The sequence below is a fragment of the Gopherus flavomarginatus genome, chromosome 2 (assembly GCF_025201925.1).
Source record: "Gopherus flavomarginatus isolate rGopFla2 chromosome 2, rGopFla2.mat.asm, whole genome shotgun sequence".
Classification (NCBI taxonomy): Eukaryota; Metazoa; Chordata; order Testudines; family Testudinidae; genus Gopherus; species Gopherus flavomarginatus.
This window is the reverse complement of record NC_066618.1, coordinates 77,701,338-77,720,876: the sequence shown is the minus strand read 5'-3', so window position 1 is coordinate 77,720,876 and position 19,539 is coordinate 77,701,338. Positions and strand designations below refer to the sequence as shown.

The 19,539-nt window shown below is 38.4% G+C and overlaps 2 protein-coding genes across 2 annotated transcripts in view; both read right to left on the bottom strand.

Moving 5' to 3' along the window:
• The window catches only part of GPD1L (glycerol-3-phosphate dehydrogenase 1 like), an 844,690-nt gene that overhangs the window by 313,645 nt on the left and 511,506 nt on the right, over nucleotides 1–19,539 (bottom strand). The window lies entirely within an intron of this gene.
• Nucleotides 1–19,539, bottom strand: part of STT3B (STT3 oligosaccharyltransferase complex catalytic subunit B) — an 85,821-nt gene that overhangs the window by 49,834 nt on the left and 16,448 nt on the right. The window contains exons 2-3 of the mRNA XM_050938366.1: nucleotides 3,751–3,859; nucleotides 1,494–1,781 (exon numbers count right to left, since the gene is read on the bottom strand). Coding sequence (XP_050794323.1) covers nucleotides 1,494–1,781; nucleotides 3,751–3,859 — 397 coding nt within the window. The remainder of the gene's footprint in view (nucleotides 1–1,493; nucleotides 1,782–3,750; nucleotides 3,860–19,539) is intronic.

Here is a 19,539-nt window from a genome sequence, read left to right as displayed (position 1 = left end):
AATTTCCCAACGTAGCTAGAGCAGAATAATTATTCCACTACAGTTATGCAGGTATAAGTTCCTGTGTGGACACTATTCCAGAATAAAAATAATTACTTTTCTTCAAAAGGAAAAGTTATTATTCTGACTGAGTTAAGTATAGCAGAATAAGCAGCAAAGAGTCCTGTGGCACCTTATAGACAAACAGACGTATTGGAGCATGAGCTTTCGTGGGTGACTACCCACTTCGTCAGATGCATGCATAGCAGAATAATTATTCTAGTAAATTTTAGCATGTAGATAAGTCCTTATTGTTGACATTTAAATTGTAATTAGACTTCAAAACTAACAGAATCAATTCACATCTCGCAGAACTACTTTTCTGGCTGTCTGCAGACTCAAAAATTGGGGATAATTTCCTTTAAATTTCTCTCTCTCTTCTGCTCTCTCACTTTTTTTTTTTTTTGTTAACAGTACTGTTTAGCAGCTTTACACGAGGGGGATGCCTGAACAAGTGATTGGACAGGAAATAGTTCTAGGGCAATAGATTCTGTGATATTCTGTATTTGAGATTGTGTGTTCTCATTTTTATACTATAACAAAATGTACACTATATTGTTGAATTAAACTGCACACCGAGTTGTAGTTTAGTTGATGGATATACAACTCTCGAAGTGTCCCTCCAACATACAATAAAACACTGCTCTCCTATTTTGTTCTGTTTATTCTGTAGTACATAAAGACTTTCATTTACAGAATAGCAATTGTGAATTGTGTGAATCACAATAACCATTGACTCTATTTTCATGCCCCAAAGCAGTGTGGCTAAATTAACTCAGTAAGTTATCCGTTGAACCACCCTACAATACAACACAATGCTATGCTTTATAAAATATAATGACTCTGTTTAGCTCTGGTTTAATTGCATGTGAGACAAGAACAATATTTGCACTGTATCAAAAGCACATGGCTATTAAAGTGGACCGTGTTTGTCTGCCTCTGCCCCTCATTGTCTAATTTGTGTTCAGTTGTATTTGCTATGCAGAACTTCTCAGATTACTTACAATAGCCCAGAAAAAACCAGAAGCTTAATCCTGCCTGCCTTTTTTTGTCATGCAATGATACAGGAATGTGTTCAAGCCATGCTAGTAAGCAGACTGTTTGAAAAATGATAACCTAACTCTATTTTCATCACTTCACACATAGCCACAGAATCAAATACAAGAAAACCACGGTTTGAGCTGAAAATGTAAACCCTTTATTGTTAGAGAATATCCCTTGAAAAGTAGCATGACGGTCTGATTGGTCAAACTGAGGAGCAACAGTGTGGCAGATGTTCATATGTTACTTTTAGGTGCCTGCCCAATCTTTCTCTAAACCTATTCTAGAAGGCAACGAGAATTATAGAAGGAAGACAAAAATTCTAAGGATCCAAAATTGGATCCTAAGGCAAAGGTCAAGAGTAAGGTCAGGAGAATAGAAAGAAAAAAAAGGGAATCTGAGCAATTACTTACCCACAAATAGTACGTGAACTGCAGTGCAAAAATGGCTATGCCTTCATTGTCAAAGGATCCTGCTACTGATCGAGATATGTAACCTGGAACTATAGCAATAAAACAGGCAGCTAAAAGCCCTGCTCCTTGGTTCCACAGTTCTCTGGTGAGCAGAAAAGTAGAAATAGATGTAAGGCCGCTAAAAACTGGTGCCAGGAATACGCATACATCTCTTATGTGGACTGTGACGTTTAGCATATTTAAAATCCAATGTATAAGGCCTGCTGTCACCATCAACCCAGGGTAGACCTAGAAGAAAATAGAAAGAAAGCCAAATTATAATATTTCAGGATTGCAGAAAGGGTTGATTGTAAATCTATTTGCATACAACAAAAGTTACTTATTTCTTGGTTGATGCCAGTCACATGCAGAGAAAAACAGAATTACTTTAACATTGCTTTCAACATATCTGATACAACAACTTAAGGCAATTTGCCACACTTTAAATTATATTAAATGATTGTTGACAACATGTGCAAGAAACCATTTCTTTCAAATAAATGATGAAGCAACACATACAGATTCAAATTGTATCTACCCTGGAAGTTGTAACAAGGAAGATGATCTTGTAGGTCAGGCACAAGACCAAGAGACGTACATTCTATTTCTAGTAAAGCTAGTCAGAAAATTTCAAGCCATCTGAAAGTGATGCAAAATTGAAACATTTCCCAGAAACTTTAGGTACCGTTTCTTTAAATTTTTGTAATTTTTCAAACAGTTCTAAATTCCTAGTTCTATCATAGGCTTCCTATATGACTTCTGCCAAATTGTTTAATCTTGCAGTGCTTCCATTTCCCACACCTGTAAAATGGGAGATATTTGCAAAATTCTGAAATGTAGGCTATGATTACGTCACTGTCTGTAAACAAACAACCCATCCACCTACCCTCAGATGGATACTATTTTATACATTTAAGTGCAAAGTATTTTAAACAGTAGGAAACTTGGCCTATGAAATATTTATAAAAAATTAAACAGAATAAAGATGACCTCCATGGAAGCGTAGTACAGATTTACATGAGTCTGTTGAATCTAATATCAACTATATCTACTATGTGATTTCAGATAATGATAAAACATTGTAAGTAATAGTTTTACTCTACAATATTAGGAGTTCATTGAAACAATGGTGCCTATACATTAGACTAGAACATTAAAAAACTTCAAATGCCTTAACTGCCTTGCGAAAACAATATAAGTAATGACAGGTTTCAGCGTATAAGTAATACATTTCTGTTGAATTAAACTTTAACATGGGTATTCCCTTAAATATCTCCAAGACTTAGTTTCAGAGGTGAAACTCTGAAGTTGAACAAAAAACACCAAATATGTTAAGAGATATTCTGAAATACGCCAGGAATTAAAGATGAAATTATATTTTTAATCCATTTTAACAAGGATTTCCAAAAGTTATATAGAGCTGATTTTGTTTAAAAATCAAATCACCATTTAATTTATTGCATAACACTCTGTAAACTCACTTAAATGGTATTTATTCTCTTATTACTGAAGAAAAGGTGATTCTATGGGTTTTCAACACATTTGCCTGTCATTAGAACTCTTTACACCTTTCTGATCTCAGCCTTCCTTAAATCAATGACATTTCATTGTACCACAATTTGATGTCATTTAATTTTTTTTCTATCCTTGCTGTTTAGCACTTTGCATCCACATTAATTTTCTCATTTATTTTTTATATTCCTTAGAAAATTTTTACATTTCCCCCATTATTTTAAATCAAAAAGAAAAGTATTTGCCTAGTGCAGACCAATATCATTTTCTATAGACTCAAACATCCACTTAAAAAAATATAATAGATCTAAACCTTGGCCATAAACATGAAAAAGCCAAGCATTATTCTTGGCTTCAATTGAAAAATACATAGTTATCTATTACATCAAAGAGGTAGGTCTCTAATGATACATGCTATAACAAGACAACAGGATTGTGAACGAGTCATAATAGTCTCCATTACTGCTACTGAAAGTTGACATATAAGCATATACTACTCAGGTTTGGCTACTGATTGACAGTAAATTGTCTGTACTAGAGATATAAAGCTGACATTGTATTAGTAGTAACTGAAATTCTTACTGTAGCTATTAGGGCAATTAAGAGCACCCTACATTCAGTTTCTCCTTTAACCCATGTAGTAATTTTACTTGTAGTTATCCTGAATTTTTTAAATTCACCAAGAAGTGATCACTCTCATACTTACAGTTCCACCTACTATTCTTCCCAGTGGATACCATGCTCTTTCATCAAACCAATTTAAAAATTCATAAAACCCATGGGATGCAAGGTGATGTGTTGATCTATAGTTAAACCTAAAAAAGCAAAGAGAAATTTAGAATACTAACTTCAATTACCCCATAGCAACAGCAGCTAATCTCACCTCTTTCCATAACCTAGGAGAAACAGTTATTATAAATCAATATCTGGGTCAAGTGTCAAGACCCATATGTGTAAAAGAAATAAATACAGCATTCAATTTTGGACCTAAATACAGTTTGGAATCAAACGGCCCAAAGTTATATTTTTCCCATTTATCCACTATAACATTGCTTGCAGATTTAAAACCGGCGTTTAAACACAACATGCAAAATGTGCCTCTCCCTACTTTTAAAAGCTTATGTTAAAATGCGTCAGACATTCTCTCATTTTCAACTTTACTCTAATCTCTGCACCATGCAAGTAATCAAATCTTTAAATGTAATGAATCAACAGATTATCCATTATAGCCAGACCACTTAGGATACTGGAAAAATTGGCTTCAGATCATGGCAGAATTTGTCAATCCTTCATTCCTAAATTAAGTATATTGCTAGCATTTACTCTACTGCCAACTTTCAAATTATAGCATCAAAATGAAGTAATATGGCAAGATAGAGAAAAGCAGTACCAACAGCACTCTGCATATAAACAGTACGCAATGTTACAGTCTGTTGGCCTGGACGTTATCCCCCATTTTAATATAAAAGAAAATTCTAAAAATAAGTTTCTTGCATATATTTTCTGTAACCAAAGACCTAATTACCTTAAAAGTATAAGAAAAAGGAGCCCTCCCTTACACAAGTGTCTACCTATTCAGTTTAATATTTCACTCCACATATACCCCCGAGTCAAGAGAGACTAGCATTTTACCCACAGTGCAAGAGCACTCAAGATCCTGCTTACCTGAAAACAATTTTAGCATCTGAAAGACATCTAAATATATGTCATCATCAGTGATTTTTAATCAACACGACAAAGGAGCACAAGAAACCGAAATTCAGTTACAGAGGTCAGCAGATTGCAGGTTCACATTTACTGAGCCAACCATCAGTCAAGTGAGGTTGTAAGCAGATTTTTTTAATATAATATTTTCAACAGACACTCCTATGGGATAAATAAGATACTGTATTGGATAAGCTCACAGATAAGATACTGTGTACTATAAGAAGAAACCAACTATGTTTATATAAGAAAATTCATAAACATCAATCTTTCTGACCTAGAAAGATTCAATCATATAAAGCGACGAGCCTTTAATTTCTAATAAGCTTCAAACTATTCCCATTTGACTAGATTGCTAAAAATATTAATTCTTCAGTTCTGAACTGTCAACATTAATATGATATGTAAAACACCATACCTGTAAAATTAGTCTCTTATCTAAGCACAGCAAAGCTTTATCATCAATTTGATTAGTGTCAGTAGTATGCCCAGCACTGCACATGATGAAAAGGAAGACGTGGACCCAACTTCAAGAAGCTCACAATCTAAACAGCTCACATAAAATGCACAGGACAACCCAGTGGCTGGTGGTGTTCTAGAGCAAGTCTTTTTTTCCCCAATGAGTTGCTGATAACATATTTACTGACATAGTTTAGTTTAGAAATCCTTTAACAAAGCCTCAATTGCATGCTAAAAAAAGACAGCTAATATTTATTGTGTCACAATTCCAAGACTGCTTAAGTGGATAAAATAGGAAAAAACCATTAACCTCCCTCCTTGTGCGGCAAACTACTATTAAATATGCACAACTGTCCTCAGTGGAAAGTGAACTTTAACATCTGTACTTCCTGTTTGGGAGTATAATCTTAAATCTTTAATGAGCACTGTCAACTGCCAATGAACACTAGTGAAGAAATTCCTTTTTATTTATAACATTAGGATGGAAGAATTTAATATTCCGCTTCTCCCTAATATACTTCTGACAGATATAAAATAAACTAACTCCAGCTTTAAAATGGACTGTGATACCTGTCATAAAATAAAAATTTACAAAAATACACATTTCAAGATTTCATAGTTGAAATGAACAGCAATATTACATTAATTTTGTACCTTGACAAGATGTACAGTAAGTGTTGGGAGTGGCCACGCAGAACATTATAAATACAGTATGTAGATCAGAAAACCAGAATATGAATACTACAGTTCTTCTAAACTGCAATATTTAGTACTCCTATACTGTAACAATGACTATTCACAGAATTTAAGAACTTTGGGGAGATACATACACTAATGGGAGTTGTGGGAAAATCAGGCCATTTAAAAGGCTACATATGGATTTAACAGGTTAACTACAGGCATCTCACTTTCTATTTTTTTTACCCAAGGCATTACTTTTCCCCCAAGAACCTCACAAATGAAAACCATCCAAGATTTGTGCATTCAAAAACTTTCTGGTTAAAGCTCGTAAGATATGCTATACATACTGTACATCAGGGGTCTCAAACTCAAATGACCACGAGGGCCACATGAGCGCTAGTTCAGTGGCCCGAGGGCCATACCACTGACACCTCTCCTCCACTGCCCCTGGCCCCGCCCCCACTCAACCCCTTCCATATGAGGCCCTGCCTCCTCCCACCCCTTCCCTGCCTCCATTCCAACCCCTTTCCTGAAGTCTGGACCCCAACTCCGCCCCCTCCTTGCCCCCAGAGGGTGCATGAGGGGTGTGGCGGAGGTTCAGGGCACAGAATTGAGGTGCTGCAAGGAGTTGAGGTGCAGGCAGTGGGCTCAGGGTGCAGAAGGGGTGTGGAATGCAGCAGGGAGCTCAGGGCAGGGGGCTGGGGTGCAGCAGGGGGTTCAGGTTCAGGCAGGGGGCTCAGGGAAGGGGATTGGGGTGCAGAAGGGGTGTGCGATGCAGCAGGGGTCTCAGGGCAGGGAGTTGGGGGGTGGGGTGCAGGAGGGCTTTGGGCTCTGGGGTGGCAGCGGCACACATCGGGGCCAGGCAGGCAGGCTGCTGGCCCTGGCCCTGCTCCTCTCCGGGACGTAGCTGGAACCATGTCCCTGCAGCCCCTGGGGGATGGAGATGCAGGGCTCTGCACACTGTTTGCCATGCCTCGAGGTACCTCCCCTGAAGCTCCCATTGGCTGCGGTTCCCCGTTCCCGGCCAATGGGATTTGTGGGGGCGAAGGGGACAGTGTCTAGGAGCCAGGGCAACACATGGATATCAGTTGCTTCAGGGAGCGGCGCGAGGCTCGAAGAGGGCAATCTCATGGGTGTAGTTTACCCACCCTCTCCTGGAGGTAGGCCGGGGGGGGGGAAGGAGGAGATGGGCCGCTTGGTGGGCGACAAGAAATAGCCCCATGGGCCGTGTGTTTGAGACCCCTGCTATACATCATGAACTAATGATGGCATTGTCAAATAGTCTAATTTTATTTCAAACAAAAAATGGTTAGTTACCTTACAGTAACTGTGGTTCTCTGAAATATTTTGCCCACACAGATCCCATGCTAAGTGTGCATGAGCCCCAGGCACAGGAGATCAGATTCTTTTGGTCAGTAATGACTGTTGAGGTTGAGCACATGAGCTGCATGTACTTGAGCCCCTCTGATGACAGCACAGAAGGCAGAATGGCTGCAACAGACACTCACTCTCTTCACCAATACAGAAGCCCCTAGGCCAGTGGTTTCCAACCCATGGGCTGCTTGCAGCTCAATCAAGCACACAGCTGAAGTCCATGTGACATCCTCAGGGCCATACAGGTAGTATATACATTGTGTGGATGCGGCCCACATAACACAGAGAGCTGCATATAGAGCCCACAGTGGTAAACAGGTTGAGAACCACAGTCCAAGGCCAAAAGACTTCATACAAGAATGTGTGTGTGTGTGGCGGTGGTGGGGCATCATGGGATCACGTCTTCTCTATGAATTAAGACAGCTCTTTAGTTATTATGTCAGTAGTGCTGTACATCATGTAAGTGGTGCTGCTTGTAAGGATTTTTTCTCTTAAGTATTTGTCTATATAGGTCCCATTCTAGGAGACAGGCAAGAAGCAGTCTCTCTGGTGAGTGCCAGCAAATGATGAATTAGTGCAAGGTGCAAATGCTGAATCAGTTCTAGAGGCTGACACTTGAGAATGATGAGCTTAAAATGTATGTATGGAAGTCCAAGTAGCAGCCTTACAGATTTCAAGTAGAAGAGATGACTTTTGAAATGGCTGAAAAGATTGCCTGAATTCTAATAAAATGTGCTTTGATATGAGATGGGTAGGGTCAACTTATTCAGTTCATAACAAAATTCAGATATAATCTGATACCCCTTTTGAGAGTCTGTTGAAAAAACCCACCCTCTGGATTTATTACAAAAGGTACAAAAGGTGTGATCTGTGGAACAGTTTTGTTCTACTGAGGTAATACAGATAGCTCTTAATATGTCCATATGTGGAGTTTAGTCTCTGCCAGGGACTAGTAAGGTCTTGGAAAGAACTAAATGAATCAAATTATTTAAATAGAAGTCTAAGCCCACTTTAGGCAGAAGTTTAGAATGAAAATGAAGAATAAACTATCCTTCTGGGAAGTGGCATAGGCGGTCCTACCATGAATGCCTGACTTTCGCTCACTCTGAACAGAAGTAATAGCCACCAACAATGCAATCTTAATAGAAAATGGTACACAGAACAGGAGCACATCCAAACTGTGAGATGTAGACTCTGGATCCGGGTGTCAAATCAGACCTTCATCCTGTGACATGATGTCCAGAATGACAAACAGCTTGAATTGTGGTTGAAAGATTTAGGTGTATCATCTCTAAGTACCAAAACTGCAGTGTCTACAATAGGGCTATTAACATAACTTGCTGCCTTGTCATGTTAAAATTTCCTAAGGACTCTGGGGATTAAAAGGCTTGGAGGGAAAATGCATAGATTTGATTCTTGTTCCACTGAATCAGAAATGAATCTGAGATGGAGCCTGGACTCATTCCTCCTGTGGAGCAAAACGTGAGATTTGTTGCTTAGACTGGTCATGAATATGTCTACAGTGGGAAAGCCCCACTTCTGAAAAATTCTCTGAAAGACAAAATCCTTGGAGGATGATTCATGAAGAGATTAGCATTTTCTGCTGATCTGATCTGCTAAACTGCTTTGGACCTCAGGTAAGTGCAGAGCTCCTTCAGTCATGTTTTAACACAATCAAGTTTTGTAGCGAAGACAAAAGAGAAAAGAAGAGAAAAACACACCAGTCTTGTTGATTTTAACTACTACTATTCAGAATCTAGTGGACAGCAGTGAAATTGGCTGCAAGGTCAATACTCTCCTGCCATTCGGGAAAGCTCTGAGCAGCAGAGACAGGCACTGATGCTATTCATGGGGGAAGAGGACTCAAAATGAAATCTGGGAGAACAGTGGAAACACACAACCAACCCACCCTTCCAGACAACCATAGTCAAATAAAGGGGTAAAATGGTAGGAGACCATCATTGCATTGGCAGCTACAAACTTTGGAGGAGTAGTGAACAGAAAAAGAATACTCCTTTTCCCTTACAGCAGCAAGGGGATAGGATTAGGCTGCAAATTTACCAGATATCTACTAGACAGAGGATGAAACAGGGTGGATAAAAATCAATGATTAAAAAAAATAATTTTTTTTTTAAATTTAAATCGGATTTTTTGATAAAATTATTTTGGAGAAAAAAATCTATCTAAAGGTAGCTTTAATTAAGATACATTATAGCTCAAAGATATCTCATTATGGAATAGAGATTATAAACTCTAATTCTATAGTATGAGACAATATATTCATGCAATGTTTAAGAAAAGTTTTGTAAATGAGTTTCAATAGTTCATGGATTAGGGACCCAATCTTATGAGGTTCCAGGGGCTTCTGTATAGATTAATCTTTCTATCTACCCAAATGGGACTCAGTGCTCAGTCTAGAAAATACCATCAGAGATGCTTTGTTTTGCAGTTCTCAAACTGTGGATTTGTGTCTCCAGAGATAACATGCTTATTAACAGCAAAAATGTTTGAAAATAAATAAACAAACAATATATAGAGGTGAGAAATAAGAGACCCCAACCCTACTGTCCCTCTGCAAATTTGTGTACACAGAGTCAATCCCTTACCTCTCTCTAAAAGTGCAAAGTTTCAAAAAGTTCAATGACTAGAAGATTGTTGGGGACGGACTAGACCTGGACAAGGAAAAGAAGCTTGGAGATAAATATGAGAAGGGAGGGACAGGCAGTAGAAAAAAAAGTGAAATGTTTGAGCAGCATATTCCAGAAGTCTTGAGGTCTTTCTGAGTGTAGCCTTCATTGATTTGAGATCTACCATACCATTTTCACTAGAAAGGAAAGCCTATAATGGCAGCAGGCCGTAAAAGAGACCCAGTTTGGGAATATTTCAATGAAGTTTCTCTACCTGCGGGTAAGACAGGCATGCATGCAAAATGTAAACAATGCAACAAAGAAATGCAAGCCCTGGTTGCCTGAATGAAACAACAGCATGAGAAGTGTTCCTTCTCAGGAAGAAGCTGCGTTGAAGATGATGAAAGGAACATGTCTGAACATGCAGGATCTTCAGGTTGGTAAACTTTTCTATTTCATACTTCTTTCTTAAGGACTGCCTGTCTTCCTTCTGGACTATTCTTGAATTCTCACTTTGAGCAAAAAATATAATTGTTACTCTACAGTACTATCATTTTGGATGCAGTTGTGATAAAAAATAAATAGCTGAAATAGGCAGATCTTCCTTTTACAATTTCACCTTTAAAGTAGTACTGAGTGTCAGTGAATGCAATGAGTAATGCTAAATGAGCAGTGTAGTAGTAATAAGTAAAATAACTGCACTGACTTATTTAGTTTCGAAGAATCCATTCTCAACATACAGGATTCTGAAGACTAGCCACCTTCAAGATCACCATCGTCTACAGTTTCAGAGTTATCTGCCAATGATAGCGTTTCAGTCACATCATGTATGTCACATAGCCACAGTATATCACCTGTAGCAAAAAGGAAAAAAAACTCCATCATCCAGAAACAACCATAGAAAAGTTTGTGATAAGAGCCAGCAGATTATAAAAAGAGGTAACTCTCCTTTCCGTTTCATTGAGAACCCACACTTCATTAACATGGTTCAGTCATTAAGACCAGGATACAGTCCACCCAACAGAGCAGAGGTTGCAGGCAAATTGCTGGATAAAGCGTATGAAAGAGAAATTGAGCAGTGTGCAAAAGGTCTAGATGGTGAAATTGTTAACCTGAGTCTTGATGGGTAGAGCAATGTCCACAATCATCCTGTGTATGTGCTTGTGTGACAACAGAAAAAGGAAATGTCTTCCTTACAGAAACAATTGATATGGAAATGCACACACATCAGAATACTTACAAGTAGCAGCAGTAAAAGCTATAACTGTGAAAAAAAAATCGAATGTCTAGTACGCAGCTTGGTCACAGACAATGCTGCAAATGTATCCAAGATGAGAAGAAATTATTTAGAAGAGAGTGAAGACAGTCCCAAGCTAATAACATGCGGATGCAGTGCTCATTTGATGCACCTCCTAGCCAAAGACTTCAGTGTTGCAGAAATAAAGGCTAATGTTGTTGAAATTGTAAAATACTTCCATAACAACCACTTTGCAGCAGTTGCTCTGAAAAAAGCAGGAGGAACCAAGATAACTCTCCCACAAAACGTACGATGGAACTCAGTAGTGGACTGTTTTGAGCACTATATCAAGAACTGGTCTAATCTGATGACAGTTTGTGAACAAAATAGTGGAAAAATAGATGGCACTGTCACAGCCAAAGTTCTCAACAGTTGGCTTAAGAGAAATGTTGAACACGTGCTCAATACCCTGAAGCCTATTTCTGTAGCCTTGAACAAAAAGCAAGGAAATAGCTGTTTTATTGCTGATGCTGTTCAAATTTGGAAGGAACTGAGTGAGATCTTAAAAAGAGAGATATGCAATGAGAGAGTTAAATTACAAGTATTAAAAAAAATGAATGGGACAAGCACTATCTCCAGCTCATTTTCTTCCAAATATTCCCAACACTCAGTACCAGGGTCAAACCTTAACTTGGAAGAGGAGGAGTTGGCTATGACATGGACATCCAGCAATCATCTCTCCATAATGCCAACTATAATAAATTTCAGAGCTAAGGGTGAATCATTCAAAAAAATATATGTTTGTTGATGATGTTTTAAAGAAAGCCACACCAAGTGAACTTAAACACTTGGATTCAGAGACCACTGAAGTGGTCATCTCACTTGTAACAGGAGTAGCTCCTTCTGCCGGTGTAGAAAGAATGTTTTCTTCCCAGTTTGGACTAATTCATTCCAAATTGAGAAATCATTTCCTCAAAAAGCAGGAAAGCTTGTTTTTCTTTTCCAGATTATGAACAAACAGGAAAACGAAGGTGAAGACGACTGAGTTAGCTGCAGAAGCCAATATTTTAAGTTTCTCAGGGTGACCTGGCTGACACAGTCGATTTAATTTTTAAAAAAAAATATTTTATTTAACTATTTTAGTTAAAAACAATTTTCACAAAAACAAACCTGATTTTAAAAAACTTGAATGTTTAACTAAATTCAAAAATTCATATGCTTGTTTTGTTAAAATATTATATGTTTGCTGTTGAAGAAAAAATCCAGAATACATAATGTTGTTGTTTTAGTTAAATAAAACAATGTAAATGTCTGTCTGGTGATGTTCTCCTCCTACTACAGCATGGCAAGAAAATCCTCCAAACATTAATGATTAACCTGTTGAACTGGAGATCGTTCACCTCTCAATGATTTCATAAATATCTGCTTCGATTACCTTTGGTAAATGAAATAACCAATCATTCATTTTCTGATATAGCTGTAAAACTAATCTGAAAAATTTTCAAAATAAAAATCACTTTAAAAATGTATAGTGTGTACTTTCTAAAAATGAAACCTACATCTAGCTCTGAGTGGTGAAGAATATGTATTAAGGTTATAACAACCAACAAGAATGCACTTTTACGTAGAAATCCATGATTAAATGGAGTTTTCCTGACAAGCGATTTAAATCAAATCCACCTTGGGATGAAAGATGAAGTTTTTGAGAAGGGCCCGGGGACAGTACCCCCTACTGTTCTCTACAGATGAAAGCAATGGAAATGTTAACTTCACACTTGCATATTACCCCAACAGTGACAGACTCATTTTAGTATACTTTACTAAATACTAAATTCCTAACAAATCTATAGGCTATATGTGCAAGTGAGTGGGTAAATTAGGGAAAAAAATCTCTCAGAGAGACAGACACACAGAGATAGACAAGGGGAAAAGAAAAAAATAGGAGAGAGAGAGAATACAATGTGAGGAGAGAGAAGGAAGAGGAGGAAGAAGAGAAGAAAAACACAAGACACCCCACAGGAAAAAACATACCATGTTCAGTTATACCAGGGGTGGCCAATCCGAGCCTGAGAAGGAGCCAGAATTTACCAATGTACATTGCCAAAGAACCACAGTAATACATCAGCAGCCCCACATCAGCCTCCCCACACCGCCCCTGCTCCCAGCGCCTCCCACCCACTGGCAGCCCCGCCGATCAGCGTCTCCCCCTCCTTCCCCATCAGATGCTTTGTGGCATGTAAAAGGCTCGGGGGGGAGGGAGAAGGGAGAGGAGTGAGGGTACTGCAGGCTCAGGAGATGGGGCGGAAAGGGATGGAGTGGGCGCAGGCCCTGTGGCAGAGCCAGGGGTTGAGCAGTGAGCTCCCCCAACACTTTGGAAAGTTGGCATCTGTAGCTCCAGCCTATACAAGGAGCCGCATATTAACTTCTGAAGAGTCACATATGGCTCTGGAGCCACAGGTTGGCTACCCCTGAATTATACAAAAGAAAAAGTAGAGTGAAGCCAAGAAGGGAAATAAGGTCTAAAATATAAGTAGTATATATGAATTAAAATGAATTAAAAATACAAGTTAAATGTACAATTTTACAACTAAATGTTCTTCAACAGTACATGACACAATGGAGCAAATAACCAATCAATTTATAAGCACCTAAAAAAAGTAAGGTGATAAGTAACAGTCAACATTGATTTACCAAGAACAAATTATGTCAACCCAATCTAATATCTTTCTTTGACAGCGTAACAAGCCTTGTGGATAAGGGGGAAGCAAGAGACGTGCTAGATCTTGACTTCAGTAAGGTTTTTGATACTGTCTCACGAGACCTTCCCATAAACAAGCTAGGCAAATATAGCCCAGATGAACCAAATATAAAGGTGGACACACAACTGGTTGGAAAAGCATACCCAGAGAGTAGTTATCAATGGTTCAGTCTAGCTGGAAGGGTATACTGAGTGGGGTCTGCAGGGACCTGTGATGGGTCTGGGTCTATTCAACCTCTTCATAAAAGATTTGGATAATGGTACAGAGGGCTCTCTTATAAAGTCTGCAGATGATACCAAATGGGAGTACTATGTCCAGTGCCAGACACCACACTTCAGGAAACACGTGGACAAAGTGGAGAAAGTCCAGGGCAGAGCAGCAAAAATGATTAAAGGTCTAGAAAACATGACCTATATGGACAAATTGGGGAAAAAACGGGTTTGTGTAGTCTGGAGGAGAGAAGACTGAGGGGGGACAGGATAACAGTCTTCAAGTACATAAAAGGTTGTTATAAAGAGGAAACTGGTAAACTATTCTCCTTAACCAATGAGGACAGGACAAGTAATGGGCTTAAACTGCAGAAAGAAAACCTTAGATTAGATATTAGGAAAAATGTCCTGACTGTCAGGGTAGTTAAGCACTGGAACAAATTATGTAGGGAGATTGTGAAATCTCCATCATTGGTGCTTTTTAAGAACAGGTTAGACAAATACCTGTCAGGGATGGTCTAGATACTTAGGCCGATCTCAGCACAGTGGACTGGACTAGATGACCAATCAAGGTCCCTTCTAGTCCTACATTTCTATGATTTTCTCCTTGAAATTGCAGAGGGTCTGACCTTGGGGAAGTGGAGCTATACAGGTGTTTTTTTACACTTGCCAGTAAGCTTCAATTGCCAGGTGAACATTTAAATTTTTTAAGCCTATGTGAAGGTGTTAGGGATACTTTACAGCCACACAGTCCTTGCTCTTGACATATTCAGTCTCCAATTTCAGACTCTGGAGGGGGATTGGAAAGGTAATCTGAACCATGATTAGCAAGTCTCATGTATATTCCATTTTACTACATTATTTCTCTCAGAAATAAGCTAGTACCCTTGAGTAGTTTAAGGTAAGCCTAATAACTTTAGCTCTCACAAGTGGTAAATTGGACAGGTTTGTTAGAACCCTTGCAAAATGCTGTCCTTGGCCAGCCAAATACAAACTCCAACTTCTGTGTGAACATGCAGATGTACACATTTAAGCCGGAATGACTAAATGAAACTGTCGTAACTTTCATCCCTCCCTCTCCCCTAATATTTGTTTCTCTTATTTGTAGTATCACATCTAAAATTAGATTTTAAGCTCTTCAAGGCAGGGACCACCCCTTTCTACTAGCATTGTAAAGTACATAGCACATTTTTGGTCACTATAAAAATGAACAAATAACAAAAATAAATAAAACTGTAGTGTAGATAGAACCTAACAATGACCACATAACTGGATTTTACAGTGATGATGTTAGGCCCTTTCTACACAACTTTTAACCACACAGTAATAGGGCTCCGGGACTACCATGTTGTACCTATGTACCCTGATGCAATTTTAGATGTAATATAGATGGGCTATAAATTTAAGTTTACTAGTTTTAAACATATTTTAAATTAAATATCAAAAAGTGCAGCAAAATATTAAAGTGAAGAAGCAGAGCAGCTGTACAACAATCATAGTAATTGGATTTTTGTAGCAACACGCATTTTGATTGGTTTATAAGATGAGAATTTTTAAATTTAGCTACCTGATTAACATTTCCATTAAAATATTAGAAAATATCAATACTCATTTTCTCTTGGCTAGCTTTCCAATTTTAGGTTTGACTTTATTCAACCCTGAAAGCTGCTCTTCCATGACATGGGGTGACACTGTAAGATGACTGGTTATCACCACTCACTGTAATAATCTGTTATATCAACGAGCTCTAGAATAACTGCAGCACTTCTGTACCAAATTAAGTACTGCTGTATTTATAAGCAGACATCTTTGGCTTTGACAATAAGTACTAAGATTTGTACTTCCTTGACAAAACCACTGTTTAAAATGAATACTTAAAAAGATATTTTGCTTACTCTCTTAGTAAAACATACATAAAAAAACAAAAACAGTTGGAGGACAGTAGTGCAACAACTTCATTTAGAGATTAGCAATGCTAGAGATAGACAGAATTGATAGTCATAGAATGTATTTGACCTTTCCATTACAACTGATTACAAACAAGGCTTGAAAAATGTACAATACTTTTTCTAGCCAGGCAACTAAATATAGCATAAACAGATACAAAAATATAGGGTGAGGGAAAGGGAGGCACATTAGCAATAACCAAATAAGAAGTCTAGTTCCCGTCATTAATAACATGAAATGGATAAGATTCCAGACAATGTCATTAAGGTTCAGAGATGTGAATAGCAGCAGTGAAACCAATCAGAATCTTGTTAATTCCACTCTCCCTCTAAAACCTTTAGCACAGCAGGGGCACTCGGGCTTTAATGCCTGCAGACTCAAGAAAATTATCTATCATTTACACAGCTCATAATTACAATCCTTGCAATTGTAAGAGCTAGATTTTTTTTTAAAGCAAATTTAGATTTTGCAGAATGGATTGTGTAAGGCCTCTCTTCAGGGCAAGCATAATATTAAGCCCTTGTCATTAAAAATGCTCAGTTCCAAATTACTCTATAAGTGTGACTGGTATTATCTACTTGTATACAAATTGTTCAACGAAACGTTAATGATGAAATTTAATTACGAAGATCCAGATATTACAGATTCTACAAAATGCAAATATAGCTATAATGTACATATGTAACATTTCATCTCAGATAAAAGCTGTTAAATGTATGCTTGTATACATAGCTTTAATGTGGTACAGATGTGTTACCACTGAAACCTTACACTCTGAATTTGAATTTGGTGTATTTAAAATAGCAACCCTATTACTACAGCAGCATTTTGCATACTGCATTCTTTACTCTTTTACAAATGATTACAAAACATGGCTTGAAAAATTTACAGTATTTCTAGCCAGGGCACTAAACATAATATAGAAGTAAAGTAGCTACAAAATACAGGGGAAAGAAAAGGGCAGCATACCAATCTCCTGGATCTAGCAAAGGGATAATAGTTTAAAGAACATGCAGAACTAACTTCTTGACATTCATTTAGGTTCTGAAGGTCCAGAATTGGCCTGAGACTTCCTATTAGGAATCATTGGGAGTATTAGGAAGCATTGAGAGTAGAACCTGCTGCCCCAATACTGAGGGGGCACTTCTAGGCTCCCAAAGAACACAGAATCTGCACTTATTTCAGAACTAATTTGTGAGATGGGTCCCTGGGAAGAGGGTGGGGACAGGAAGGGAAGACAGGAACTGGAGGATCTATCCCAATTCCATCATCTTTAGCACCCACTTGTGGGAGGTAACAGATTGCCACTTACTTAGGAAACGTGACAACTTCCTCCCATAAGGAGAGATAGAGATAGAAAGTCTAAGATCTGCTATAGTCCATATGCCATACTCGACAGGAATCAGATGGGCTGTTTAGAGGTGTGGGAACGTGTGGATGAGGAGGTAGCAGAGGTGGGAGGGGGAGGTCACCTCCTCTGCTGCTTGTACTTCCACTGGTATTGATCTAGCTGTCTAGGAAAAACAAATACCTGTCTCTGATGTGACCCTCGCTCAAGCATTTCAGGCAAGAATTTGCACCAAAGTAAAGTTTGAAGCCTAAGGACCTAGATGTGGGTTCCAGCAGCACTAGGTTCACCAAGTACCACTAACAAAACACACACTGACTGCACATTCAAAGAGGAAAAAATGACAACACACCGTGACCACCAATGGTAAGACGGAACTGAAGGGGAGTGAACAGCTCCAACTTTTATACTCTTGATTTGGAGTAACAGGGAGCTGGTGTGGTTACCCTCTGGGTCCTGCTAGGGAAAACCTTCTGAGATCAATGCACAGGATGCACACACCCCTAGTGCAATGGACATCAGCAATCACTTGAAGAACAATGGAAGTACACTTGAAATAGAGTGTTTTAAATTTTCCTCAGTTCATCCAAGAGCAGCTTTCACAGTGGAAGCTGCAGCTATGGTGACAGCAGCAGCACAACCAGGGCCAGAAGCAATGGCAGAGTAAATCCAGGAGATAGTTTCTGTATAAACTCAGTTTTCAGGGAGCTAGACTGGTGGGTCTGAAACTGTCACCCAGACAGTGTCTCATTCTGAAACAACCAAGAGGCTCAGGTCTTCGCCTGCCGGGAACAACAATGGGTTCTGTAACATTATTAATGAAGCTAATATTCTGTTTTCCTTGGTTTAGCTGAGCCCTCTTCAGATTCCTTTCCACCCTGCCCCACATTATATTTGGGCACCTTGCTCTCCCCCCACTCTGTTAGTGTTTGCTGAAGTTTATGATACAAAAGATTCCATATGACTATCAGTGACTAACTTGTATTTCTATTTATGCTTCATTTTCACAAGAACTTGAGACACCTAAACATAGAAGTGTAGCAGAGCAACTGATACTGTACTGAGATGGAAAGAGTAGAAATAAATATTTGATCAAAAATAAAGAGAAAAAGAAGGTAATTCATATTCAACTAGGCATCACATTTCCATACAACTTCCAGCTATCTGGATCTTCAGCCTTAACAGCTTTAAGAATGTGATTGCCCAGTTACTTAGGGTACATCTATACTACCCGTCGGATCACTGCCGTGAGGACGGCCAGGTAAGTCGAACTAAGATACTTCGACTTCAGCTATGTGAATAGCTGCTGCTGCTGCTGCCGCTAGTGGAGCCCAGGCCTAAGTCATACTTCTTCCTGGAATCTTATTCTCCAGAGTATGCAGTCCAAGCTTTCACCTTTTTCCTAGATGAAGTACACAAACATGATTATCTATAGAGCTTATGATTTAGGTTTTGTATATGTTATACTCTCTTTCTCATGTTTTAATTCTGCAGCTGAGATCACCTTGGGAAACAATCTTAAATTCTCTAGTTGTGTATGGTTGGTGTAAGAGGGAAGCACATTCTCAGAAGTCCTTAACTCTGGAATGATCCATACTGCTAGGCATTTTTTTCTTTACTGGGTTGGGTGATCAGATTTGAAATTGATTAGAGGGTGGGTGAGAGGGGCTTGCGCTGGGGACTAAGTCTCTTGTGTTACCACTGAGTCAACTTTGTACTTTGTATTGTACATGTGCATGAGCATTAGATAGAAACATTTTAAAAAAATAAAGATCACTACATATCTGCTTGCTGAGAGTCAAGATAGCTTAGCCTAAATTCCCTAAAAACAAAAGGCACAAAATGGATAGGATTATCCAATTACAATCATACAAGCATCTTCCAACACACATAACAAACCACTTTCAGAACTACTTCTGTATAATTTTTGGTTATAAGACGAGGATATACATATATATATATCCACATTTTTACAAATTTAAAAATATATTTATGTCTTTATAAACCATTAAAATTCAAACTAGCTTTTACTATTCAATCCACTGAAATCCTGACTTTACGTTATGAAATTAAAAATGAACAGTAAAGCACAAATGAGAGGACCCATAACCTATAATTTCACTCTTTACCTATGGGACTATAACTTTCGA